Source organism: Muntiacus reevesi, chromosome 1 (assembly GCF_963930625.1).
Source record: "Muntiacus reevesi chromosome 1, mMunRee1.1, whole genome shotgun sequence".
Lineage (NCBI taxonomy): Eukaryota > Metazoa > Chordata > Mammalia > Artiodactyla > Cervidae > Muntiacus > Muntiacus reevesi.
The window spans coordinates 171,351,408-171,379,156 of record NC_089249.1 but is presented as its reverse complement, the minus strand read 5'-3'; the positions used below and the strand labels follow the sequence as shown (position 1 = coordinate 171,379,156).

The 27,749-nt window shown below is 49.4% G+C and overlaps 1 protein-coding gene across 1 annotated transcript in view; it reads right to left on the bottom strand.

Moving 5' to 3' along the window:
* INPP5D (inositol polyphosphate-5-phosphatase D) overlaps positions 1–27,749 on the bottom strand; it is a 143,598-nt gene that overhangs the window by 24,781 nt on the left and 91,068 nt on the right. Inside the window, exons 10-18 of the mRNA XM_065930551.1 lie at positions 20,529–20,635; positions 18,510–18,612; positions 15,986–16,182; positions 15,459–15,576; positions 9,802–9,898; positions 9,143–9,281; positions 7,218–7,326; positions 6,958–7,046; positions 608–689 (exon numbers count right to left, since the gene is read on the bottom strand). Of these exons, the coding sequence (XP_065786623.1) occupies positions 608–689; positions 6,958–7,046; positions 7,218–7,326; positions 9,143–9,281; positions 9,802–9,898; positions 15,459–15,576; positions 15,986–16,182; positions 18,510–18,612; positions 20,529–20,635 (1,041 nt within the window). The remainder of the gene's footprint in view (positions 1–607; positions 690–6,957; positions 7,047–7,217; positions 7,327–9,142; positions 9,282–9,801; positions 9,899–15,458; positions 15,577–15,985; positions 16,183–18,509; positions 18,613–20,528; positions 20,636–27,749) is intronic.

Below are 27,749 nucleotides of genomic sequence, written 5' to 3'. Positions count from 1 at the left end.
GACATGAGTTGAACAAACTCCGGGAGATGGTGATGGACAGGGAGGCCTGGCGTGCTGCAGTCCATGGGGTCACAGAGATTTGGACACGACTGAGCCACTGAACAACAGCAGCAGCAGCAACAACAATAGAGGGTGGGAGCCTTGAAAGTGGCCGCTAGGCAGCAGCAGGACCCCCACTCTGTGGGGGTGAAACAGGGCTGAATAGCTTTTCCATAATTATTTAATGTTGCATCTCATGCGTTTTTCATCAATGTAATCCAAATTTCCCCAAATTCATGTGTGTATACTCATGATATGCATTAGGTTGAACCATGTGAATGAACCAATAGTTAACTATTTTTCATCTATGAAAACACCACTTCCATATGGTTCAAACCTAATAGACTTTCTTCACAAAAATAAATCTAGATTTATTTTTAAAACTGCTCCCTAATTGAGATGTTTCCCAAACCAGGAAATATTTACTATGTTGCAGCCCAAGACGGGACAGGATACATCCTCTCTTTGAGGTCACCTGATTGGAGCTGCAGGGAGTTCTCCCGGTATACAGATGAAGGACTGCAGCCCTTTAACTTAGGGAAGTGCAATCTCTTAACTTGCTACTCACCGTAGGACTGACATACCACGTGTACCAGGGGGTAAGACTTCCAGAGGACTCGGTCACACCAGGAAGGCAGATTGTACTTCATCTGCAAGTCAAAGTCAGGACTTTGTAAAATGCTATCTAATAGATAGCTAGTTAGCTAGCTAGCTAGTTACAGATATAGATAGATACATATATTTAATGCTTGCATAGCCTGGAGGTAAAAAAATTGACAAGACCATTATACTATAAGATATGAAAATTCAGGCCAATCTCTTTCATGAACATAAATACAAAATACTTACAGTATTAGCAAATCAAATCTAGCAATATATTTTAAAAGATAATATACCATTACCAAATTGCATTTATTCCAGAATTGCAAAGTTATTTTAATATGGAAAATCATTCAATGTAATTCACTATATTAACAGTTAAGTAAAGGAAGAAAATCATATTGCATCCATAAATAAAGAAAAAGAATTTGACAAAATCTCATATCTATTCAAGGTTAAGTATGTATATTAAAGAATAGAAGGGAATTGCCTTAATCTGATATAGTATTTGCAAAACAAAGCAAAAACTAAACTATCCCTTACAATATTTAAGGCTTTTATCTGAGATTAAGAATGAGTCATGAATGTCTGCTATTCCTATTTTTACTCAGCATTACCAGGTCAAAAACAAAGGATCAGAAGAAAGAGCAGATAGCAACACCTCTAGAATCATGAGTGACGTAACCATTTTCCATCCCTATTTTATGCCCCCAACATTATTCCACACCCACTGCTATCACAGCACCTAAAGCATTTCATTATATTTGCTTGCAAGTTGGTTTCATTAAGTGATTTAGAAACTTTTTGAAAAATAGGAATCTTGTTGACTCTGCTATCATCCACGGACTATTAATCTTTGAATATTTGATTAAATAGCAGTGTCCCCTAAAGCTCCTTGTCCAAGTTACTATTGTTAAAAAAAAAAAAAAAAAGAATGCATGCTACTTTTAAAAGAAATCATAAAGTAAAGTAAAGTCGCTCAGTCGTGTCCGACTCTTTGCGACCCCGTGGACAGTAGCCTACCAGGCTCTCTGTCCATGGGATTTTCTGGGCAAGAGTGCTGGAGTGGGTTGCCATTTCCTTCTCCAGAAAGAAATCATAAAAGAAGAGATTAACTCATGGCATCTGTAATCCTTGGGTTCATCTGCTGCTGGTTCTTTATAGAATTTCTCCAGAAGTGGTTTTCAACTCTTTCCACCTGCCTTAAGTCCTGGGTCCATGGTCACGACCCACAGATTCAGACAGCTACATCCCTCCTTTAATGAGGTTCACCTGGCTGTGCTCCCTCACCTATCCTACTCACTATTTCAGAATGTTTTGTTGTTTTATATTCTCTTACTTTTTTTGGACTGAAATGAGCCCCTCTACCTGATTTTCAACCCAATCTCTGCTCATTTTCTCCAACAATTTTCTTTAATAAAACACTCTAGCTACCCTTCCCCCCTTCACTCATTCATTCACCATCTATCCAGGCACTCATTCACACATCCAACCATCCACTTATCTACCCATCCACTTATCCATCCATCCCTCACCTACTTATCCATCCAGCGATCCAGCCATCCACCTACATATCTAATCATTCAAACAATATGTACATGTATTAAAGAATAGAAGGGAATTGCCTTAATCTGATATAGTATTTGCAAAACAAAGCAAAACTAAACTACCCCTTACAATATTTAAGGCTTTTATCTGAGATTATGACAAGCCCTCTCCAAGATACACTGTGAGCAAGATGTCTGTTGGGTGTCAAAGATAAGGCAAACTGGCAATAACAACCCTCCTTAATGAATATCCCCTTTAAGTTCTACCTCTTTCTCCTCTGCATGCTAAGTCACTTCAGTCGTGTCCAACTTTTTGTGACCCTATGTACCATAGCCCGCCAGGCTTCTCTATCCATGGGATTCTCCAGGCAAGAATCCTGGAGTGGGTTGCCGTTTCCTTCTCCAGGGGGTCTTCCTGACTGAGCGATCAAACCCACGTCTCTTACATCTCCTGCGTTGGCAGGTTGGCTCTTTACCACTAGTGCCATGCCTGCAAACATAATATTTCTCATCCTAAAAGAGCCTATCCCTGACACCTCCTTCAATTACTCTTTTCTTCTTTTTGCCATTTTTCTTTCAAGAATGTTCTCTTTTCACTGCCTCTATTTCTGGACTGCCCATTGCTCTTTCCTAACTTGAGGTATATACATCCTGGTCTTCCAAGGTGGCACAGATGGTAAAGAATCTCCCTTTGAGTGCAGTGGACGCAAGGGACTTGTGTGATCCCTGAGTTGGGAAGATTCCCCTAGAGGAGGAAATGGCAACCCACTTCAGTATTCTTGCCTGAAAAAATTCCATGAACAAAGGAGCCTGGTGGGCTACAGTCCATGGGGTCACAACTGAGCGACTGAGCACACACACATATACAACCTACATACAGTAAAGTGCGGTAATCTATGCCGTCCAACTTGAGGATTTTTTTTACCTTTGTATATGCCCATTTAACCACTATCTAGATCAAGCTGTAGAAAATGTCTATCATCCCAAAAGGTCCATTTGTGTCCCTTCCTTGTCAATGCTACCGCCTCTGAGAGGTAAACACGACTGTGACTAAGGTTTCTCCTTTGATTAATTTTGCTTACTCTTGAACCTATCAGTGGACTCATTCAGTACATATTCTTTTGTGTCTGGCTTCTTTCAACCTTCTTTATCCTATTTCTTGAATAAATGTGCTTTTATTTTATTGCTGCAGTTGTATTCCATTGTATGTATAAATCACATTCATTAATTCTACTGTTGCTAGAAATAGGGTTGTTCCCAGTTTTTGGACATTATAAAAAAGGTGCTGTAAATGTCCTTGTATCTGTCATTGGGTGAACAAATGCACTACTTTCTCTCGGGTGTACACCAAAGCAGAACTGCTGAATAGGGTAGGTGCACGTTCAGATTTCAGAGATGCTGCCAAACTGTTACTTCTTAACACGGCAGTTCTCAGCACTGGCTGCTCTGCAGAATTATTGGTGGAGCTTTACAAAGACCCAGAGAACAGGGCCCCACTCCCAATCTGCTGCATCAGAACCTCTGGCAAGGAGGTGGAGACATCTGTATTTCTGAAAAGACTCACCAGTGATTCATCTGCCCATTCTGAGTGAAGAGCCACTCTGACCCCCTTGCAGTCTGGATCTCACCCCCAAGACTCTAAGTCAAGGGACGTCCCTGGGGGTCCCGTGGTTAAGAATCTACCTGCTATTGCAAGGGACATGAGTTCAATCCCTGGTCTGGGAAGATTCCACATGCCTCGCAGCAGCTAAGCCAGGATGCCACAACTACTGAGACTGTACTCCAGAGCCCGTGATCCACAGCAAGAGAAGCCACCACAAGGAGAAGCCCTCACGCCACAAGTAGAGAGGAGCCCCCACGTGCCCCAACTAGAGAATGTCCACTAGCGGCAATGAAGCCCCAGCGTAGCCAAAAAACAAAACAACCTCTATGGCAACTGTTCTTTCAGTGTCCACCCAAACCCCTGAACCTGAGTCCGGCTGCTTGCTCAGGGCTCCTGTGAATGTACCTGTTCTCCTTGGCTCACACACTCCACACTGGTGACCACCGACCCCAGCAAGTTGCTCAGCCTGGCTTCTGTGATGCTTTGAGCTGTCTGCTTGGTCCTCTAACCACCTACATCCACTCTTTTTCTGTCTCCTTTGTCATCTCTGCTTCTCCCTCCCCTCTCTGAATGGAGATGACCCCAAATCTGTCCATAGCTCTTCTACGGTCATCATCCACGCACTCTTTGGCAACCTCACCTATTCCTATGGATCTGACCATCTTCTCTGTGCAGATAGCTCCCAGATCTACGACCCAGCCCTGGCATCTCACTTTAGCATCAGTCTAGCATTCTTAACTGCCCTCTGGATGTTTTCTTTGGGATTTTCCACTCACATTACACAGTGAGGCTTAAACAAGCTCTACTTTCCCCTTTGGAGCCAGCTCTGCCTTCTGATCTCACAGTTTATATTAACGTCAGTCAGATGGATCAATATATCCTGCTTTTCTTCTTTCATTTTCACTGTTTCCCCTCCTGCTTCAGTCCCAGTATCTCTCAGCGGGAGCCTCCTTGTTGGTCCCCTGCATCACCCTCATCCTTTACACTGATGCAGACTGGTCTTCTGTGTAGCACTGTGATGCTGCCAGCCCTTCAGGGGATCTTGTAGTGGCTTCCTGAAGCAGGTGCCCATCTAACAGGTGAGAACGCTTCACCTGGCATCAAGGAACTTCCTCTCTGCCATCTCAGGCCCCCGCCTCTTCCTCCTCATACTCAAGTCAAACTAGACCATTCCCTCACCACCTCCAAATGTACCCCCGTGGGCCTGCCCCAGTGGTGCCTTTAAACCAGACGAGCCCAGCCACACAGCAGCCAGTGAGCACCTCATGAGGTGTCCTGCCCCAGGTCTCAGCCTCCCCCTGGTAGGAGTCCTGGGTCTGCCCTCCTCCTCTCTGCTTTTTCTCCTTCTCTAACTCCTGCTTTGTTCAGGCATCTCCCCAACTCCTGGCCTTTCTCTCCCACTTCCATCCAGTCTTCTACCTGCCCCTGAGTCCAGCTGCTGCCCAGAACTCTCTCCTTTTCCCCAGGCCTCTAGTGGCTGGGGAAGCTCCCCACTATAGCACCCCTATCCCCCAGGACCCAGCACAGGCTGGTCCTCCTGGACCAGCCCCCAGAAGGTGATGGGTGCCAGATTTCCTGCCTTGGCATCTGCTCCGGCAGTCCTTTCAACCTGAAGTGGATCAGCCCCCCTCAGCCCTTGTCCTGCCTCTTTGTTGAAATCCAAGTGCACTTCAGGCACCTCAAAGCCCTTCTTCAAGAAGGCTCCCAGATTCTTCCCTGCCCCGGTGGTCACTTCCCTCAGGGAGTACTCCTCATAGAACTGGGCATCACATTGTATTCTATCTCTGGTTAGGGCTTCCCTGGTGGCTCAGACAGTAAAGAATCTGCCTGCAGTGCAAGAAGGAAGATACCCTGGAAAAAGGAATGGCTACCCACTCCAGTATTCTTGACTGGAAAAGCCCATGGGCAGAGGAGTCTGGCAGGCTACAGTCCATGGGATGAGAAAGAGTCAGACATGACTGAGTGACTAACACTTTCACTTTCTGATTAGTTGTGTCTTTATCTTGTCTTTCCTACTATAAACTCTTTGAGGGCAGACATCTAACTCATCTTTGATCTCCCACCACCTAGGACAGTACCTAACCCATCACAGGTCATCGGTAAATACCTGTTACACAAGAATGAATGAATGCTTATAACAGTTTCCTCACTGTTCCATGGAACACAAGTGGTCTCATAAGATATTAACTGATATTTCATGACCCCCTGAATTTGGCACATGAATTTTCCCATAGAGAACCCTGTGCTCATAAACCTGTAAAGGCACTGATAAGTCCTGAAGCAAAGAAGCTAGTATAATGATGATTCACTTGGCAGATTAGTAAATATATTTATAGGACTTTAAAGAGACAGAAAAAAATACCAACAGCTCATACAGCTTAATATAAAAAAACCCAAATAACCCAATCAAAAAATGAGAAGACCTAAACAAACACTTCTCCAAAGAAGACATATAAATGCCCAACAGGTACATGAAAAGATACTCAATATCGCTAATTATTAGAAAAACACAAACCAAAACTACAACAAGGTATCACCTCACACTGGTCAGAATGGCCATCTTTATTTTTAAGAGTCTACAAATAAATGCTGGAGAGACTGTGGAGAAAAAGGAATCCTCCTACACTCTTGGTGGGAATGTAAATTGGTGCAACCACTATGGAGAACAGTAGGGAGTTTCCTTAAAAAACTAAATATAGAGCTGCCATATCATCCTGCTATCCCACTCCTGGGCATATATCTGGAGAAAATTCTAATTTGAAAAGTTCCATGCCTTTCAATGTTCACTGCAGCACAACTTACAGGAGACAAGACGTGGAAACAACCCAAATGTCCATCAACGGATGGACGAATAAAGAAGACGTGGTGTACAGTCACACGCACACACACACAGGCACATGCACGTGCATACACACACACATGCGTGCACACACGTGAACAGAAGCATCATGAGCCAGCTCCTCACAGGGGCCATGTCTGCTTGCCCAGCCTCTCCCTAGGTGAGGGTTTTCTCTGTGACACGATCAACATAGCACTTCTAATGCCATTTCTTTTTTGTTACCTAGTGGATGAGGGTTCTCTTCACTTCCTATTCGCCGTTATGAGAATGAACAAAGGAGGGCTGAGATGTGCAAGGCAGGTGGAGACGGAGGACAGGAAAGGACTCACCCCTGTGGCTTTCTGCTTAGTGTAGGCATATTTGTCCCGAGTCATTCTTTCAAAACGATAGGTGGGTGCGAATGTGATTTCTTCCTCCTCTGAAATCAAACAAAACGGTGGTTTCAGTTTTGACTTCCTATGTTTCACATCTGGGCAAGTTTCTCTCTTTTCCAGGTATCACTCTCCCCCACCCAGTGAGGATGTTTGGGGAAAAGGGAGACAGGATGATGGAGGGAGGGGGCCCACGAGAAAACGACGGTGGTTCTTACCAAAGTGCAGGAAAACCTTCTGCTCCTTCCTCTCCATGAGCAGCTGGTCGTGGGACAGGAGGTCTGCATACTGCTGCTGCTTGATCTTCTGAATGATGGTTTCTGCCTCCTGGAGCAAAGACATGGCCGGGCCACTGGTGAGACGAGCCCTTCACCACATGACAAGGGGCATATCACCTACCTGCCTGCCTGTCACACCGGGACTCCAAGCCCCCGAAGTTGCTCCAGATCCTGTTCTAGAGATGTCAAGTTGGTGCTTATTTACACTCAACCATTTAATAAGGAAAACCTTGCAAGTGTAGTGAAATATCAACTCAATAGCAGAAGTTTCTGCCTGTTCTAAATTTGCAGAGGGACACTATTTTTGCACATGGACTTCTAGCATCCTTTTTATAAGACTTCCTTGGTAGGTATGTCTCCCTTGCTCTCTCATTGTGTCTGTGAGACAGCTTGTTCATATGGCTATGAAAGGATCTGAGACCCTAGCCCCTGAATCTGTGGGCACCAGGCCTCTGTGATCTGGGCTCAGACTCCGAGAGTCGACATTGGTGGGCTGTGCTAGCCTCGGGATCCAGCTGTCCTCTCTCCCAGGACTTATGATACATCCACTCTGGCAGATGCACTGGGCCGACCCTCTGGGGAGTGAATGGTTGGGATGGCCCCTAGTTGGGAAGGGTCAGGATCTATGGGGCCCCTGTCTATCCCATCCCCTCTGCCTGCTCAGTCAAGGGGGAGAGGAGGAATTCTCGAGAAGCATCTTGGGAGGGAGGGAGGGGTTGGGGAGGGTGAGGAGGGCACAGATGGGCCAAGAGCTGCTGTGGTAGCGTGAGGCCCAGAAGGTGCGGGATGTGGAATGCCTGGGAAAGCATCCAGGAGCAGAGCCCCAAGGCCCAGGTTCAATCCCACTGTCAGAGATCTATGGCCAACCCAAGGCCATCCTCTCAGGCTGCTTGTGCTCTCAACTGTAAAATCAGGTCTGCCTCCACCGTCCCCTCCCCCTGCACAGACACCAGAGCAAAGGACCCCTGTTACACAGGGAGCAGACAGGCGTGGTTCTGCTCCCAGGCCTGGCCCCTGCTCCCTCTTTCAGGAGCACAAAAGTGACCGCATCTCATTCTTATCATGTCCAGGGGCCACGCCAGTCCACCCCTTCCCAGGGAATCCTTTGCCTTCCCCAAGGGAGCAAGGCCATCTGTGCCAGGGGACCCCCTCTGACTGCTGCTCATTGGATGGGCGTCCAGCTTCAGGAATGTCTTCCTCAGGGTGCCTGGTGACCCATGACGTGGGGAGAAAATTAAGCTGGTCCCCACAGACTTCAGCCTTTCCTCGGGATATGGGACCGGTGAGTTAAGAGGCTGCTGCTGGTCAGTTAGGGCACTGGAGCGGCAGTGGTGGTAGGGAGGGGTGGCCAGAACAGGAGTGTGGGAAGTAGGTGTGAGCAGAAAGTCAAAGTCGCTCAGTCGTGTCCGGCTCTTTGCAACCCAGGTTGCAAAGAATTCTCCAGGTCAGAATACTGGAGTGGGTAGCCATTCCCTTCTCCAGGGGATCTTCCCAACCTAGGGATCAAACCCAGGTCTCCCGCATTGCAGGCAGATTCTTTACCAGTTGAGCCACCAGTGAAGACCAAGAATACTGGAGAGGGTAGCCTATCCCTTCTCCAGTAGATCTTCCCAGCCCAGGAATCAAACTGGGGTCTCCTGCATTGCAGGCGGATTCTTTATCAGCTGAGCTATCAGGGAAGCCCGGGTTGAGCAGAGGCCAACGGGAAAGAAAGGCAGTGGCTCCATAGTTGGAACAGTGTCGAGTCCCACAGGAGTGGCAGCTCTGACCCAGCTCGGTCCGTGTGTCCCCACGACCCTCTGCCCTGAGCCAGCTCAAGGGAGCCTGTCCTGTGCAGCCCCGGCCCCGGGCAGGCAGCCCCTCACCCAGGTGGGCAGCTCCACCCGGTAGTTGAGATCCCCGAGCCAGAAGAGGTGGGTGAAGCGGTGAGTGATGTTAAAGGAGCTCAGCTTCTTGTCTCCCAGGGCCAGAAACCGGAGAATATTCATGTAGTTTTGGTTTCGCCTAGTGAAACAAAAAAGCAGCCAGCTTAGCATGGGATCGTGGGTTCCCTACGCCATGGGCCAGGAAGTCAGAGGGGGACATGTGGGGAAGTGAGACTTCAGTCTCCTGCAACCACCCATCTGATGTGGTCCCTGGGCTGAACTGGGAATGCAGGGCAGGGCCCCGGGAGCATCCGCTCTGCAGGGACTCAGAGTCATCAACCTTCTCGATGACTCTGCATGACTGGGCCACCACAGGCAAATTGGGCTTTCACCTGTGACGGTGCCCCGAGGAGGCTTTCCCCTTGAGAAGCGGAGTGGTGTAGGACGTCTCTGGTTAGTGACATAAGGAAGTGTCTGCTCTGTCCCCTAGGCACGATTCACACACACCCCTGTGCCGCAGGTGCCTTTGATGAGACCACAGGAGAAGCCCTTAGAGGCCAAGAGGGCAGGGCTCGGCCGAGGGCTTACGGGGTCTAGGCGTTGAGGTCTGTCTGGGCAAATAACCCCAATAGCTGCTCTCGGGGAGTGAGCTCCATTACCTGAGTTTCTTTTCGCTTCCTGAAGTCAGGTGGCTGTTAACAAATCCCAAAGAGGTTCCATTGAACATGAACGACACCCCCACGGCTCCCTTGTTCCCTAAAGGGAGGGGAGAAGGGAGAAGTCAGAACACCCGACAGGCAAAGCTGCCAAGAGGTGGGAAATCAGGGTGAAGCCACGCCACTCATCAGGAGAGAGCAGCCGTGGGAGAAAGTGGAGGCCAAGGAAGAAGAGCAGCTTCGTCTAGGGTGAGAGATGGCAGGGGATAGGAACTGGGGTGGGGGTAAGATTCCTCCAGGACAACAAGAAAACGGGGTGAACAGCCAGCAGCCTTGGGGTTCTTGGCAGGTCCGAGGGAGGAAGCTGCTGGTGTAAGTCATCCTGGCATCGCCCTCTAAGCAGGTGTGTGTGTGTGTGTGTGTGAGTTTCCCCACAGGCCCAAGCAGGGCCATCAGAAATACTCAGAAACCTTGAGAAGAAGAGGTAGGAGGAGGAGCCGGCGGCTGGGGTGGGGCTGACCTTGCACTAGCAAACCCCAGCCTCCTGGAGGGGCCAAAACCTGCACTGAGATCCGTGGTTCTCAGAGTGTGTTCCCCCGAGCAGCAGCAGCAGCAGCACCTGGGAACTTGTTGCAAGTGCACGTCGCAGGCCCTGCCCCAGATATGCTGAATCAGAGCTTTGGGAGTTGTTGTTCAGTTGCAAAGTCGTTTCTGACTCTTGTGACCCCATGGACTGGGCTGTAGCCCTTCAGGCTCCTCTGTCCGTGGGCTTTCCCAGGCAAGAATATCAGAATGGATTGCCATTTCCTTCTCCAGGGGATCTTCCCGACTCAGGGATCAAACCTGCATGTCTTGCATTGGCAGGTGGATTCTTTACCACTGAGCCACCACGGAAGTCCTAAATATATTACATGTTTGTTGTTTAGTCACCAAGTCATGTCCAACTCTTGGCGACCCCATGGACTGCAGCACTGCAGGTTCCCTGTCCATCACCATCTCCCAGGGTTTGCTCCCAGGGTCTACTCACTTAGAGAGTGGGAGCCAGTAATACCTGTCTAACAAATCCTTTTGGTCAGGAGTTAGGCCAACACTGTCCCTCCACCAGCTAAGGACAGTTTTTGCATTTTTAAATAGTTGGGGGAAAATCAAAAGAAGAATATTTTGATTAAATTGATATGAAATTAAAATGATACGAAATTCAGAGTCTACAAACAACATTTTATTGGAACACAGCTATGCTCTTAGATAGAGTCCAGTAGTTATGACACAGACAGCATGACCTGCAGAGTCTGAAATATTTACTATTTAGCCTTTTAGACTGTGAAGAAAGCTGAGCGCGGAAAAATTGATGTTTTTGAACTGTGGTGTTGGAGAAGACTCTTGAGAGTCCCTTGGACTGCAAGGAGATCCAACCAGTCCATCCTAAAGGAGATCAGTCCTGGGTGTTCACTGGAAGGACTGATGCTGAAGCTGAAACTTCAGTACTTTGGCCACCTCATGCGAAGAGTTAACTCATTGGAAAAGACCCTGATGCTGGGAGGGATTGGGGGCAGGAGGAGAAGGGGACGACAGAGGATGAGATGGCTGGATGGCATCACCGACTCGATGGACATGAGTTTGAGTAAACTCTGGGAGTTGGTGATGGACAGGGAGGCCTGGCATGCTGTGATTCATGGGGTTGCAGAGTCGGACACGACTGAGTGACTGAACTGAACTGAACTGAATTGAGCCTTTTAGAGAACAAGTCTGCCAGCCCTGCTCTAGGTGGTTCTGACACATGCCAAAGTCTGGGAACCTTCTCTGCCCATCATGGTAGCTGTGAGATGTGTTGATCTTGGCTGAGATGGGCTGTGAGTATGAGACACGACAGAATTTTAAGCCGCAGTAGAAGAATGAACTGTAAAATATTTAATAAACCTTTAAACTGAATATTCATTGAAATGGTAATATTTGGAATGTATGAGCCTGGTGGCTCAGACAGTAGAGAATCTGCCTGCAGTGCAGGAGACCCAGGTTCAATTCCTGGGTCAGGAAGATCCCCTAGAGAAGTGCATGGCAACCCACTCCAGTATTCTTGCCTGGAGAATTCCATGGACAGAGGAGCCTGTCGGGCTACAGTCCATGGGGTCGTGAAGAGTTGGACACGACTGAGTGACTAACACTTTCACTTTCATGGTATGATATATTGATATGATTTTTTTTATATGTTATATTGTTAAGATTGACTTTCCTGGTTTCCTTTTCCTTTAATTTAGTACTCAAAATGTAAAACCACCCAGCTGGCTAACATTCTGTCTGGGCTGGACAATGAGAGGGCCCTGGGGGCAAGCCAGGCTGGGCCTCCTAACCCACGGCTCTCTCCCCTCTGCCCTGGCGATGATTCCCCTGCCCCCAGGAGGCCCCTCCTGTCAGCTTTCTCCCCAGCCTGGGGCCTAGGTTTAAGTCCTTGCCCGCCATTTCCCTGTCACAGGGCCTTGGGCAGGTTTGGGAACATCACTGTAGCCTCCAGGGCCCTGTCCGTGAGTGGGGCTCACCATAGTCCCTGCCCCCGCAGGGTGTTTGCATTAAATGACACACAGCCTTGCCCCGGGTCCACCCTCTAGGAGGTCTCAGCTCTTCCACCCGTCAGACAGCACCCACTGAACTCCTGCCCTGTGCTAACCATGGCTGGGATCCATTTCAGGGGAGGGAAACGGGGGTAGATTGGCCCCAGAGGAGAAGAGGAGGGGAGGGAAGCAGAGACTGGCGCATGGGAAATCCTCTGCCTCCAAGCTGCCCTCTGAGAACCATGAAACTCAAGGCTGCCCGGGCCTGCTGCCCCCCTCTCTGGCCTTGTCCCGTCACCCTGTAAGGCTGAGCCCAGCGACCACAGGGCCTTTGCTTTGCTGCTCCTGCCGCGTGGAATGCTTCTCCCTTACAAGGACACTTCCTCAGCTCTCTGACTTTTCAGAGAGGCCCCTAGACCCGCATCCACCTCAAGTAGCCCCTGGAGCCCCCCACCCCCTGCCACGTCTCTTTGCCAGCATGCTCACTCCCCACCAACCCGCTGGCAGTCTGTCTGTCCAGCTGTGGGAGCACCCCTGTGTGCGGTAGGCTGGGTGGGGCTGGGGCACAGTCAGCTCCGTCCCGCTGAGGGTGGTCCTGTCTTGTAATGGGAGGTCTGAGCAGGCTGTGGCCGGCGGCTGGTGGAGGGGGCGGGCAGCCCCGCAGAGGGGCTCCAGGGCTAGAAGCGGGTTCCTGGGCAGCAGAGGGCGTGGGCGGCAGGGCAGGGCAGCTGCTGCCACAGGAAGGAAGGCGGACAAGTGGGTGTGGTCGCGGGCAGCTTGTGGTTTGTCAGCAGAAAGGCTGAGGGAGATTTTCACGTTCAGTGGCGGCAGTTCTATTTCCTGTCACCTCTGGGGCTCTGTCCTGTCCCTGACGCCAAGCACCAGAAATCGTTGGCCTCACCCTCACTGCCACCCACAGCCCCTGTGTGGGTGCACCTGCCCCCATGCACTCCCTGCCACTCACACACAGACTGACAGGCTCACACTCACACACACAGGCTGACAGACTCACGTTCAGACTGACAGACTTACGTTCACAGACTGACAGACTCAACCTCACAGGCTGACAGACTCACATTCACATACACAGACTGACAGACTCACACGCACAGACTGACAGCCATATTCACCCACAGACTGACGCATACAGCATACACACAGATAGACTCATATACAGACTGACAGCCATATACACCCACAGACTGACGCATACAGCATACACACAGATAGACTCATATACAGACTGACAGCCATATTCACCCACAGACTGATGTACACACACAGACTGACACACTCACACACACAGATTGAGAGTCATATTCACCCACAGACTGACACATACACACAGACTCACATACACAGACTGACAGACTCACACACAGACTGACAGACTCACACTCACACACAGATTCACACTCACACTCACACACACATACTGACAGAGTCATATTCACCCACAGACTGATGCACACACAGACTGACTCACACACACAGATTGACAGACACACACACACTCACAGATTCACACTCACAGACACTCACACTCATATACACAGACTGACAGCCATATTCACCCACAGACTGATGCACACACACAGACTGACACACTCACACACACAGATTGAGAGTCATATTCACCCACAGACTGACACATACACACAGACAGACTCACACACAGACTGACAGACTCACACTCACACACACAGACTGACAGTCATATTCACCCATAGACTGATGCATACACAGACTCATACATACTGACAGACTCACACACAGACTGACAGACTCACACTCACACACAGATTGAGAGTCATATTCACCCACAGACTGACGCATACACACAGACAGACTCACATACGCAGACTGATAGACTCACACACAGGCTGACAGACTCACACACACACAGACTGACAGTCATATTCACCCATAGACTGATGCATACACAGACAGACTCATACAGACTGACAGACTCACACACAGACTGACAGACTCACACTCACACACAGATTGAGAGTCATATTCTCCCATAGACTGATGCACACACACAGACTGACAGACACACTGACACAGACAGACTCACACACACAGACTGACAGACTCACACACAGACTGACAGACTCACACTCACACACACAGACTGACAGTCATATTCACCCACAGACTGATGCACACACACAGACTCACACACACAGACTGACAGATACACACACACTCACAGACACTCACACTCATACACACATACTGACAGAGTCATATTCACCCACAGACTGATGCACACACACAGTCTGACTCACACTCACAGACTGACAGATTCATATTCACACACAGACTGACTCACACTCACAGACTGACAGAGACACTGACACAGACTCACACACACACTCACTCACTGACTGACAAATTCACAAACACACACTCACGGACAGACTGAAAAGACACAGAAAACTCACACCCACATTCACATTCAGACTCCACATACTCTCTTACACACACACAGACTCAGACACACACACACTCACACACATACATATGCAGCCTTCCGCATTTGTGTCAGTTCTCTGAAGCAGCCAGACTGGTCCTACTGGTCCTACTGGTACCAGCGTTTCCACCTCCACCTGAGTCTGTCTAGATCTAGACCAGGGGTCACAACCTAGAGCCTATGGCTGAATCAAGCCCCCGCCTTGTTTGTAGATACAGTTTTCTAGAACATGGCCATGCTCTTCCAAGTTCCTGCTGTCTACAATTGCTCTCGTGTGATGGCAGCAGGGTTGAGAAGTTGCATGTGGACTGAAAAGTCTAACATATTTACTACCTGACCCTTCAGAGCACGGCTGTTGAACCGTCCTTGATCCCTGACACTCAAGGTGGGGCCTGTGGGCCAGCGGCGCTGACACCACTGTGAGTTCATCGGAAACACAGGAGTGTCAGGCTCCTCCTGAGAGGTGCTGAGTCAGAACCGCATTCTGCCAGATCCTCAGAAGCACTGGGGTAGACCCCGCATGCACGCGGCCTGGGAGGACCATCCAGAGCACTGGAGGCTGGGAGTGCCACCCATCCCAGACAGGATGGACACGCGCGTGTGGCAGAAGCGCACTCGCTCCCGCCCCGGCTCACCGAGCGTGTTGGCGATGCCCGTCTTCACGTTGTCGGTGCAGATGTGGCTGATCCGGTTCTCGTGCTCTGGCTTGGCCAGCACCACGATGCGGATGTTCCAGAGGGTGTGGATGGCGATCTGGAGGGGAGGACAGTGCTGTGACTCTGGGCCAGGACTCAGTGCTTGACCCCAGAGCAAGAGCTGCACACCCAGCCCTCACCCCCAGGTGTGGGGTGGCCTGCTGGTCATTCCTACACTTTAGGGGACCCCTAAGGATGCTTCACAAATGATGCAAAATGTCTTAAAGATAGGGCCAGCACTGACGAGATTTCAAGAAAGTAAAGGTTACCTACAAGCTCGGGCAAGGGAGAGGGACGACCCCAGTGATCAGCAAGGCCCAGGGACACCATTAATTATTGGATACAGGTGACCCTCTCTGGCCCTGGATGGCAGGGGGACCAGTGAGCACACTTTTGCCCCCGAGATGCTCCCGACTTGCCAAGCCCACTGCCCTGGCGTCCCACCCAGGGCCGTGGCCACTGCTCACTGTTTTAAAGGTCATGCTGGTGATCTCTTGCAGGGAGTGTTTGAGTATCTCCAGCCACTCCTTCTCTCCCAGGGGGTCCTCCTGGGTCCCGATCACGTAGATGTCATGGGGGATGTAATCAGCTGAGTCGTCCCGCGTCTTTCCCTGCCCCTTGGAGAGAAACCAGGACGTGATCTTCTTGGGAGGGGGGGCGTTACCTTCAACAGCAAAACCCAACACCGAGTGAGTCAAAGGTACATCAGGAGAAGTCAGAACAGACGTGGGGGAAACACGGGGAGGGGGCAGGGGGGCCACACAGTCACTGAAAACCCGTCAGGCCACCCAGTGAAATACCTTTGATACAGAGCTAGGTACTATCGTGTCCCAGGATGTTACACTGCTTTATAAAGACAACATTAAGCTTCAAAGGCTAGAAACACCCAAAGATTCCATGTAGCAACTTGAACTCATAGCACAGATGTCAGCCACTGTCCTAGTCTTTGGGGTTATAGTGGTAACTGGGACATAGGCCTTGAGATTACTCTCCATTGTCTCCATTGAGACAGCGCTGTCAGTTGACAGGTTTAGGATGGAGCCTTCTAACACACAGTTAGGAGACAGCAACGCCCTCATTGCACAAGAGAGCTCTTAGCCGAAGACCGAGAGAGGCCATGCAGGAGTCAGTCAGAGGAATTGAAGAGCCTGGAGCCCCTATGCCCCACCCATGTCCACTGTCATTGCAAAAACTGAGCCGAAACAGCTCAATAAAAAAACAGTGATAAAGATTTATTTCCCCCAAAATCTTCTTGGAGGTTGAGTCAACTTTTTTTTCCCCCAGAGAGATAACCATCCTGGCTCACAACTGCCAAGAAGCCAAGAACTGGAGTGACCTAACCTTTGCTCCCGCTGTGGGTCAGGGTGGGAACATAAGCCCTGGGGCCTGGTGGTCTCTGCCCAGGGAGACCCTCCCACGCTGCCTTAGCTCCTTCCACGGTGTGTGAATGGCATGCCTGCAGCTCTTCACCTGGATGGTGCACAGCCAAAGCAAAGACTTCCATGCTTGCAGAAGGAAACAGGGGAAAGGGCTGGGCGCCCGTGTGCATGAAACCCCAGGTGTGAGAGCTGAGGGACTCAGGCGGCCAATAAGAAACAACCGACAGGGAGTGAGGGACACAGGAACTAGGCCGGCATTCTGATGGGTTGACCAAAAAGTTTGTTCCGGTAAAACCCAAATGAGAGTTTTGACCAACCCAATACTTCAGCGCAGCTGTGAAACCCTTCTTTGGGTTTCTGGGCCTGAAGACCTGGGGAGGCTGAGGCTAGTGCAACAAGGATGGGGGCAGCTCTTCTGAGTTCCCTGAGTCCAGCCCATCTTACACCCAGCGACGGGCCAGGGGTCCCTTGTAACTTTTTCATTCAGATTCCCACTCCTGCTGCTCGGCCACTTCCTCCCAGGCGACTGGTCTACTGCATAGGGAGGGGGGTGGCCCTGATTCTGCTCCAGACCACAGTGGGGGAGACACGCCCAGTTAAATTCAAATTTCAGATAAACAATGGATAGTTTTTAGAACAAGTATGTCCCATGTAGTAACTGTCTAAAATTCAAGTTGACTGGAACTTCTGTATGTACTTAATTTTTAAAAATTTCTAACTGAATATTTAAACTAAGTAATAACTTGCTATAATTCATATTAGTATAAAAATGTGTATTAGCACCTGAGTACATACTATGTATGTTTAGTACAATGGATATTTGGTGTATATTTGCACTTCTAACTGAACTGTTATACTAAATAATTATTTAGAGTAATTATATTCAGTATAATATAGTATATTAATGTACTTAGGATATTATATTTGGAATATATTAATATATAAATATATATAGCATAATATATATTTAGTATGTATTTCTGCTTCCCAGGTGGCTCAGTGGTAAAGAATCTGCCTGCCAGGAGACATGGGTTCGATCCCTGGGTCGAGAAGATCCGCTGGAGTAGGAAATGGCAACCCACTCCAGTACTCTTGCCTGGAAAATCCCAGACAGAAGAGCCTGGTCAGCTACAGTCCACGGGGCAGCAAAAGAGTCGAACAGACTGAGCAATTGAGCACACACAGGTATGTATTTCTAGCTAAATTCTTATACTAAAAAATAATTTGTTGTTTATAGGAAATTCAAATTCAGCTGGGCATCATCTTTTTTTCTCTTTCTCGCTCAATAAATCTGGCAGCCTAAATCAAAGAGGAGGTTCCTTCTTCAAGGCCTGAAGCCCCTTGGCGAGCTGCCCAGGGCTGGCAGGTGCCCAAGGGCTCCTTCACCTATATATTCACACTCTACCTAAAACTTTCCATTTCTGACAACTACGTAACCCCTTTCAGCTGCACTCGGCGGCTGAGAATCCCAGCACTCCTTTCTTCTGCCCCTGGTCTCAGGATGGGTACCCGCATCTAAGGGCTGGGGGTGGGGCAGACAGACGAGGATGCCCAAGGCAGCAAAGCAAAGCCTGGGGGCAGAGCCGGGAGGCAGGGCGACAGGCAGACCCACCCATGTTCCAGGTGCCAATGAAGATGGTGATCATGTCGGGCTCCGGCTGCTCCGAGTGCTTGTTCTTCATCTGCTGGAGGAGCTGGCAGAAGCCTTCTCTCTTCTAGGAATTGAAGGGCAGACAGACTCAGAAAGGCCTCCGCCTCCCTGCACATGACACTTTCAAAGGACTGGTCAGCTTCGAGAAAACTGGGGGGAGCGCGGATCAGTGCCGACTTCCAGCAGAGCCATCTGGAAATACGTGCCCGAGGTCTTAAGAGAGTGACTTCTCTCTGACCCCACCCTTCCTCTGCAAGACCCGACTAGGGAAAGAACCAGGGACCCTGCGAAGACCCGACCACCTTGTGGGTACTGCTGCACGTGTTTCAACACAGAAAATCCTAGAGGCCTTCATGTCCAGTCTTAGGAGGTGAATAACTGTCTCATGGGTCATCCATAGGCTAGAAGACCATAGATTTAAAAAATTTGGGTGCAAAAACATTTCATCAACAAGGGTAGATGGTCAAGCTACATTGTTTATAATGAAAAGCCAATTGATGAAAGCTACGAACAGCACCACCGCGTTTGTATTTAAAACAAACAAAAACCATCCTGAAAGATAGAATCCAAGGATAACTAATGTATATGAGTGTTTCTATTTTAAAGTTTTTATTTGTATCAGTTATTTTTTACCAATAAGAATTAGATTACTTATGCAATGAAAGAAAATTTAAACTAAAGAAACTAATGAGAAAGAAAAGACCCCATGAAGGCTGTCCTTCCCTGTAGCCTTCACTTCGTTGTCCTGGTACACAGCAGGGCACACAGTGGATGTGGCCCTCTCATAGCTTATAGTTCAATAGCGGAGGCAGACAAACCAAGTGCACCCCAGAGCTTTAGGCTGCACCACGTGAAATTAGCCACATTTGACTGTCTCAGACCTCTGTAGGTGGCAATCTCCTATCATTCAATCTAATTTAATTGCAAATCTAAGTTTCCACTGAAGAAAGCAGCTCACTGAGAATTGTGATGCTGTCTTTATGGAAAATCTGCGTTTGGCTAGGGGCAGCTCAGAACTGCGTGCCTTGGTTTACCCTTGTGCTTCATCTTCTGAGCACGTGACCATGAGCAGAAGTGGGTTTTGGACCTCTGCCCATTTGCCCAGCATGTTGCCTCCCCTACCTGTCTGGCCCCCACTTCCTTGTTTCTCCCCAGTTCCTTCTCTGTCATTCCTCCCTTTTCAAACCTCCTTCCAGCCCTTTTCACCCTCTCAGTCAATTCTGGGACCCCCAGATTCCCCACTTCCCTCCTACCAGCTCACCCCTGCCACACAGGTAGACAGAGCCGGGTCCCAGCACTTGATGGGGCAGTCCCCGTGGGCCCGTGCCAGGAGCCCTGTCCCTCCGCCCCGGGGCTGACACAGTCAGCCACCCTTGACGTGCTGGGAGCCCCGTGCCTGGCTCAGTGGAGCCGGACGCTGCAGGATAAACAGCAGGGCTGCAAGGTTGGGTTTCTGCACCTGGTTGGGACGTGTGAGGTGGGAGTTCAGGTCACAGAGACTCCGTCTGTACAGATGGCCCCACAACGCCCAGATGCCAAGTTTCTCCATCAGCCCACCCCCTCATTCCAGCAGCCAGACCTGGTAGGGAATCTCACTTCTGCTTGGGGGCGGTGCAAGTGTAGAAATGGAGGGGGTGCTGGTTGAGACTCAGATTTAAATCTGGGGTGTCTCTGAGGGCCTCCGGGTGCATCTCAGGGAAGTTCAAAGCCTTCCAAGGGGGCTAAGCTGGTAAGACGTGGATGATAAAGGAGGCACTCTTTTCATAGGCCGGCCTGGTGGCAGAGGGAGAGGATGGGACTACTAGCTGGCCTGGAATGCATCCCCCCACCTTCCTGGGCTTGGCTTCAGGTGGGAAGTGGGTGTGAGAGCTGAGTGAGCTGACGGTACCCAGTCCCCACTTCCTGGCACATAGCAAGCCTCAGAAACCGTGCCTCCCTCACTCCCCTCCTGGTTTGTCCCAGGGCTTTGTGGTCACTTACTTTGGAGTCAGCAAAAACGTACTCCTTCCGCAGGGTCTTCTCCTTCTCCGTTTCTACCAGGATCACCAACTTGTTCAGAAACTTCTGAGACTTGATGAGCTGCAGGACTTAAGAGGGATGGAAGTTTATCTTTCTCATCATCCTCCAACACGTGCAGAGTCTCCAGGGCACTCTGGCACCTGACCTCAGCAGTCCTGACTTTTTTGGGCCCAGGCGAAGCACCAAATCTGTGCCTGGTCTCCCAGATTCTTGCTCCTTGCTGCTCTTCCAGGGAGGAGCTCAGGGTTGGGAAGGGTGGAGCCTGGACTGGGAAGAGGTGGCCTGACCAGGGCAGAGACAGCGTGCCGGTCCATCTTTTCAGCTCTCTCCCTCTCTCCCTACCTTCTCTCTCTCTCGTCCTCCTACCTCCTTTCCTTCCTCTCTTTTCCTCCCTTCCTTCTTGTGCTTGTTTGCAGTTCATATCTAAATGAAAATTTAAATGTTTGTATTTCTGTCAATGACTAAAAGAGGCTCAAATCATTATGAACAATAGTACTTCCCAACTCCACCTCCCTCCGGTGTCCTGCTCCCTAGAGGCACTCACTTTCAATTCCCCAAATGGATTTTTTTGTTGTGAATTTTATTAATACTTTGTGTCTTTCAATAAGATGCTTATATTGCTACTTCCTGGAGTTCCAATCTTACGTACTTCCTATTACATATGGACTTCCCACCATAGAGGATGAAGATTTAGCTCTCTTTCACATTTACAGCCTCTTTCCCTACCTCACCATTCCCCTCCCCCTGCCAGTGTATAATTTCAGTGCCTCCTCCATCCCTCCAATAATTACATCATCATTTTGGCCGGATAAGCATTCCATGTTTGTTATTATGGGAATGCTCTTGACAGACAAGCCTCGATTGCTTTCTTTTTCCCACACAACTTTCTGTTTTCTCCCTGGCGTTAATTGCCATATTTTTCCACTGGTCCAAACTCTCTCCCTCTGTAATTCTCTTTTCCATGAGGCCAAGCGCTTTCATCAGTTTCATTGCCCTGAGGGTTTCTCTCCCAGGGCCTCTGGGTCTTCTCCTATCCAGACCAGTGACCTCAAGGTCTGATGCAGAGCCATGATTTAGGGCCTGCCCTCTCCATCATCCAGGAAATCCATTCACCTCTGCCTCACTCATATTGGACCCCACATCTTTCTCTTCCTCAGTTCATGCCTTCATTTTGGTAGAGCAACATCTCTAGCAGCTTTCCAAGAAAGAGGGGATGGGGCGAGACACTTTTGGAGGCTTCGAATGTCTGAAAACGCTATACTCACACTTCCCTGACACAGCTCTAAGTTGGGAATAATTTTCCTCAGGGCTCTTGAGACCGTGCTCCATCATTTCTGGTTCGCAGCGTTGCTACTGAGACATAAAATGTCATTCCGATCCACCTACATGCAGAAGAGCTCACAGGCAGGCCTGACTGCTGTCCCGGGAGAGTCTGCTTGAAGGTGGCCCTTGGTCGGCATCTAGGACCTTGGATTTGGGGAGTGTACCCAGCATGCCTGGAACTAAGAGCAACTCACTGCGCCTGTGCTACCTGTATGAACAGTGCTTGTGGTTTATGCTGAATACTAGTTTTTCTCCTGGGCTACAGTCCATGGGGTCACAAAGAGTCAGACATGACTGAGCAACTAACACTGAGTTTCCCTCTGAGTGTCTGGACTATAGGTGTGTACCAGGCTGAAGGAGCCCATGCGACCAGTTCAGTTCAGTTCAGTCGCCCAGTCGTGTCCGACTCTTTGTGACCCCATGGACTGCACCACGCCAGGCCTTCCTGTCCATCACCAACTCACAGAGTTTCCCCAAACTCATGTCCATCGTGTCGGTGATGCCATCCAACCATCTCATCCTCTGTCGTCCCCTTCTCCTCCCGCCTTCAATCTTTCCCAGTATCAGGGTCTTTTCCAATGAGTCAGCTCTTGTCATCAGGTTGCCAAAGTATTGGAGTTTCAGCTTCAACATCACTCCTTCCAATGAATATTCAGGACTGATTTCCTTTAGGATGTACTGGTTGGATCTCCTTGCAGTCCAAGGGACTCTCAAGAGTCTTCTCCAACACCACAGTTCAAAAGCATCAATTCTTCGGTGCTCAACTTTCTTTATAGTCCAACTCTCACATCCTTACATGGCTACTGAAAAAACCATATCCTCGACTAGACGGACCTTTGTTGGCAAAGTAATAATGTCTCTGCTTTCTTGTTTTTTTTTTCCCCAATATAACATATCATATTTATTACTCGTCTCAGACTGATAGTGAGGAAATAAGAAACATCAGGAGCCAAGCATTACAATAGTGATGTTCTCACTGTGATTTGGCTCTGCTTTTTAATATTCTGTCTAGGTTGGTCATAACTTTCCTTCCAAGGAGTAAGTGCCTTAATTTCACTGCAGTCACCATCTGCAGTGCTTCTGGAGCCCCCCAAAAATAAAGTCTGCCACTGTTTCCACTGTTTCCCCATCTATTTATTCCCCTATGTGACCAGCCCCCAGTGAAATCCTGGGATGCTGAGTCTCTATGAAGCACCCCTGCTAGATGGCATTTCACACTTGTTGTCACAGCTCAGCAAGGGAGGAATTCAGCTCATCCTGTGTGACTCCAAGGGAAGGGGCTCCTGGAAGCTTGTGCCTGGCCTCTCCTGGACTTCACCCCAGGTACCTTTTCCTTTTGCTGACTGTACTCTGTCCTTTCAACTGCAGTGAATCACAGCAATATGACTCCACACTAAGTCCTGGGAACTTTCCTGGAGACTCAGTTAACCTATATAAGATCTTGGGGACCCATGCTGTTGTTTAGTCACTAAGCCATGTCCAATTCCTTTGCCACCCCATGGACTGTAGCCCACCAGGCTCCTCGGCTCGTGGGATTTTCCCAGGCAAGAATATTAGAGTGGGTTGCCATTTCCTTCTCCAGGGGATCTTCCTGACCCAGGGATCAAACCCAAGTCTCTTAACATCTCCTGCATTGGCGGGTGGATTCTGCACCACTGAGCCACCTGGGAAGCAGTGGGGACCCATGACACAACCTGTAATCTATCTTTTGCTTTGAAGTTTTGGGATCTTTTCTTAGAATCCAGTGTTGTGAGACTTTTCAACGCTGCATGTGCCTCAGGCTATGTTGGAATATGGTGGGCTGTCTTTAGTCTGGAAACTGGTGTTGTTCAGTCCTGAGAACTTTTCTCAAATTGTTTCTTAAATGAAATTTCTCACCATTTCCTTGCTTTCTCTTACTGACTCTGATTATGTTGGTACTGGATCTCCTGGACTGATCTTCTAATTTTTAAAAACCTCTTCTCTCCTATTTCTCTTCCCTTTATCCTTTTGTTCTACCTTCTGGGAGTTTTCCTCAATTTTATCTTTCTGAGTTTTTATTTTAAAACTTTCTGGAAAAAATTCTGCTATAATGTTTTATTTCTTCTTACCAATGTCCTTCCGCTCCCTCCCTCCTCCTCCTTTTTCTTCATTTTTATTTTGTTCTCTGAATGTTCCTTGAATAGCATTCTGTTCTGGTTTCATGGCCCAGTTTGTTTAAAACCATCATAATTTATTTCCTCCAAGTTTGTCTTTTTGCGTATTTCTGCCTTGAGTCTTCTCCTATTACAGGCTTCCCTCCAATGACTGGGGGTCCTTGGGTCCCAACAGTGACAGTGGGGGACTGTCCAGCAAGGCTTCTCCACGGGGTGGTCTCACGGGCTGATTCACGGGGAACCTCTTCAGGGCAGTGTCTTCAGATTTTTGTTCCTGGGTTGGTCATCTTCCTGCCTGCAGGTAGCGGGCCTGGCTGGCAGCATCCCAACCTGGGCAAGGATAAAGGCTGGCATCTCGACATTCAGGAATACCTGTTATCGAGTCCTCTGTGTCTGGTAGATTCCTCTGCCTTCACTGTGCCCGCGGCCTCCCAGTCCCTTACCTCCTCGAAAATAAACTTTAGGTCTTCTGCCTAACGTGTGAGGGGAAGCCACTGGCTGTGTGAAATGGGTGGGGATCTGGTGGGTCTACGTCATTAAAAAGATTTTTATCCAGTTCTGCTGTTTATAACCCCAGCTTCACCCTCACTCCAGGCGCTCCTGATACTATCTGTTCCTCTGCGCTTTGTGGTTCTGTGGTGTGAGTCAGGCGTCTCAGCTTTTCCTATGATACATTTAAAATTTAGCTTTTTTGGTTCCTATAGCATGGTTATCATGATCCATCGCTTTTCAGAGTTGGGTTGCTGTCATTTTCTTTCCTGTTTTCTTTGTCCCTCTGAGTTTTGCCTTTAGGAAGGGAAAAGACAATCCTGTGTGTGTTCAGCTACCCTCTTGAGCTGAAGTCTCACTCAAGGGAAATCGTGGGGGTTCTGCTCTCAGAAATCCCATTGGCCTTATCAGCAGTGGTAAATGTGCCATGGCATGGGTCTTAACCACAACTGGAATGCCCCAACTCTTCCAAATCTGCTGCTATTAGGCTGTCTCCTTCCCTCTGAACGTCTGGTTTCCTTCACATCTACTTGCAGGACTGTGTGGCTTCCCTGGGATGTGAGGTCTTGCCAGCTCAGAATTATATTAAAGTGAAAGTCGCTCAGTCCTGTCTGACTCTTTGTGACCCCATGGACTATACAGTCCACGGAATTCTCCAGGCCAGAATACTGGAGTGGGTAGCCTTTCCCTTCTCCAGAAAATCTTTCCAACCCAGGGATAAAACCCAGGTCTCCCACATTGCAGTTAGATTCTTTACCAGCTAAACCACAAGGGAAGCCCAAGAATACTGGAGTGGGTACCCCATCCCTTCTCCAGAGGATCTTCCTGACCCAGGAATCAAACCAGGGTCTCCGGCATTGCAGCCAGATTCTTTACCAACTGAGCTATCAGGGAAGTCCCGATCAGTATTATTAATACTAATATGAGTGTTAGCAGGCTCAGTAAGTGGCCCACTTGTTCCCACACCTAGTTATAGAGAATCTTGTTGATTCTTCTTCCCCTTGTCCCTCTCCATCTCATCCATTAGTAGGTATGGTCAGGTCTACCTCCAGAACCTGTAGATCATGGGCTTCCCTGGTAGCTCAGACAGTGAAGAATTGGCCTTCAATGTAGGAGACCCAGGTTCAATCCCTGGGTTGGGAAGATCCCCTGGAGAAGGAATGGTTACCCACTCCAGTATTCTTGCATGGAGAGTTCCATGGACAGAGCAGCCTGCTGGGTTACAGTCTTTGGGGTCACAAAGAGTTCGATAGGACCGAGCGACTAACAATTTCACTTATGGGTTTCCCAAATGGTGGCAAAGAATGGTAAAGAATCTGCCTGGAATGCAGAAGGCCCGGGTTCTATTCCTGGATTGGGAAGATCCTCTGGAGAAGGAATGACTACTTACTCCAGTATTCTTGCCTGGAGAATTCCATGGACAGATGCAGGCCATAGTCTGCAGGGTGGACACGACTGAGTGACTGAGCACCTCCAGAACATTCCCAGTCTGTCCATTTTTCCCCATCTCAAGCCACCACCACTTCTTGCCTGGCTACTGTCACAGCCCTTTAATTGGTCTCTGCATGTCTGCCTGCCTCCCGCCATCACTTATTCTCAGCACAGCAGCTAGAGTTCATTTTAAAGGCAGATCACACCATGCTCCTGCTTAAAACTTCTTTAACGCCTGCAATGCGGGAGACTTGTGGTTGATCCCTGGGTCAGAGAGGTCCCCTGGAGCAGGACACGGCAACCCACTCCAGTACTCCTGCCTGGAGAATCCCCATGGACAGAAGGCTGGCGGGCTGCACTCCATGGGGTTGCAGAGTCGGCCACCACTGAGTGAGTAGGCCCTGGTGGCTCACTGCCCGTAGAGAACATCCTGGGCCGCCAAGGCCCCGGGGCTGTTGCCCCACCTCTGCACACCTGTGCTCCAGCCTCCCCGCCTCCTCACTCCTTGAAACCTCTGCCCAAGGGCCTCTGCCCTGGTTTTTGCATAGCCAGCATCTTCTTGATGCTCAACGTCAACTCCAACGGCATTTTGTCATTTCCTCCATGACTGTCCTGTCCTCCTATTTAAGTTCCCAGATGAGAGTGTACCACTCCCTGATGCCTTCCTGGTTTGTGCACTCCCGTTTCTTTCTCTCCCTGACCCTTCCTTGGATGTCACCTCTCTCGGGGCTAAGAGCACACCTGGCGAGCTCAGATACACATCCCAGGCACTCAGCAGGTTGTAGCTGCTCAGTGAGTGAGAACATGATGATTTCCTTACATGGCAGCTGCCCTTTCCTACGTGTGGGAGACCTCGATGCCAAAGCTACTAATGAACGTGGTGACCAGAACAAGGCAAGGAAGCTCCAACACCTGCAGCCAAAGATTTCCTCCAAGAGGGCAGCACTTTACAATAATAACCACGATTGGAATCTGACTGTGTGTCAGAACCGCTAAGGACATGCCTCATCCCAGGCCCTCACAGTAGCCCTATAGGAATCCGTTTCACAGATGTGAACATGGAGGCTTGGAGTAGTTCAGTCACTCGCTCAGGGTCACACCATTATTAGTTGTGGACGTGAATGTGGTTTCCCCAGAGCCCCTAGTCCCTGAGGCACACTGCCTCGCCACTACCAGCGGCAAATAAGCCACCTAAACACACAGCCACGTGAGCTGTGTCCTTTCACTGACCTCCAGTCATTCATTCATTCGTGCACTCAGTATGTGTTTATTGATCACGTGTTCTGTGCCAAGCACTGTTCCAGGCTTTGGGAATTTAGCAGTGGATGAAGACCACCCATCCCTGCCCTCCTGGGCCCTGTGGAGCCCACAATGATGGTGGAGGGGGGTCAGGAATTTATAAGTGACATTACAAGCACTCAATCCGCAATCACCGAGCTCACACCTGCTGAGAACCAGGTCCTGTGCGAGGACTTGTGGATTCCAGGGCAAGTGAGGGGAAGACCCCAATCTTTGGGGCAGGGGACTTGTGAACAGGTAATTGTGTTCTGACATGACAGGTGCCATGACAGAGGATGAGCCAAGCCCCACTGACCCTGAGGGAAGACAGGAGCCAGGCTGGTGAGGCCCCAGAGAACTGGCTGGCAAGCCCTGGGCATTTGTGCTTCCCTTTTAAGGGCTCACAGACCCACACCACAGTAGTTCATTCTGGACTCCAGCTGGGTTTTTTTGGGGTCACTCATCTCCAGCTCGGCTCTATCCCCCTCCAGGATCTCATGGCACCTCCCCACTGTCCATAACCCAC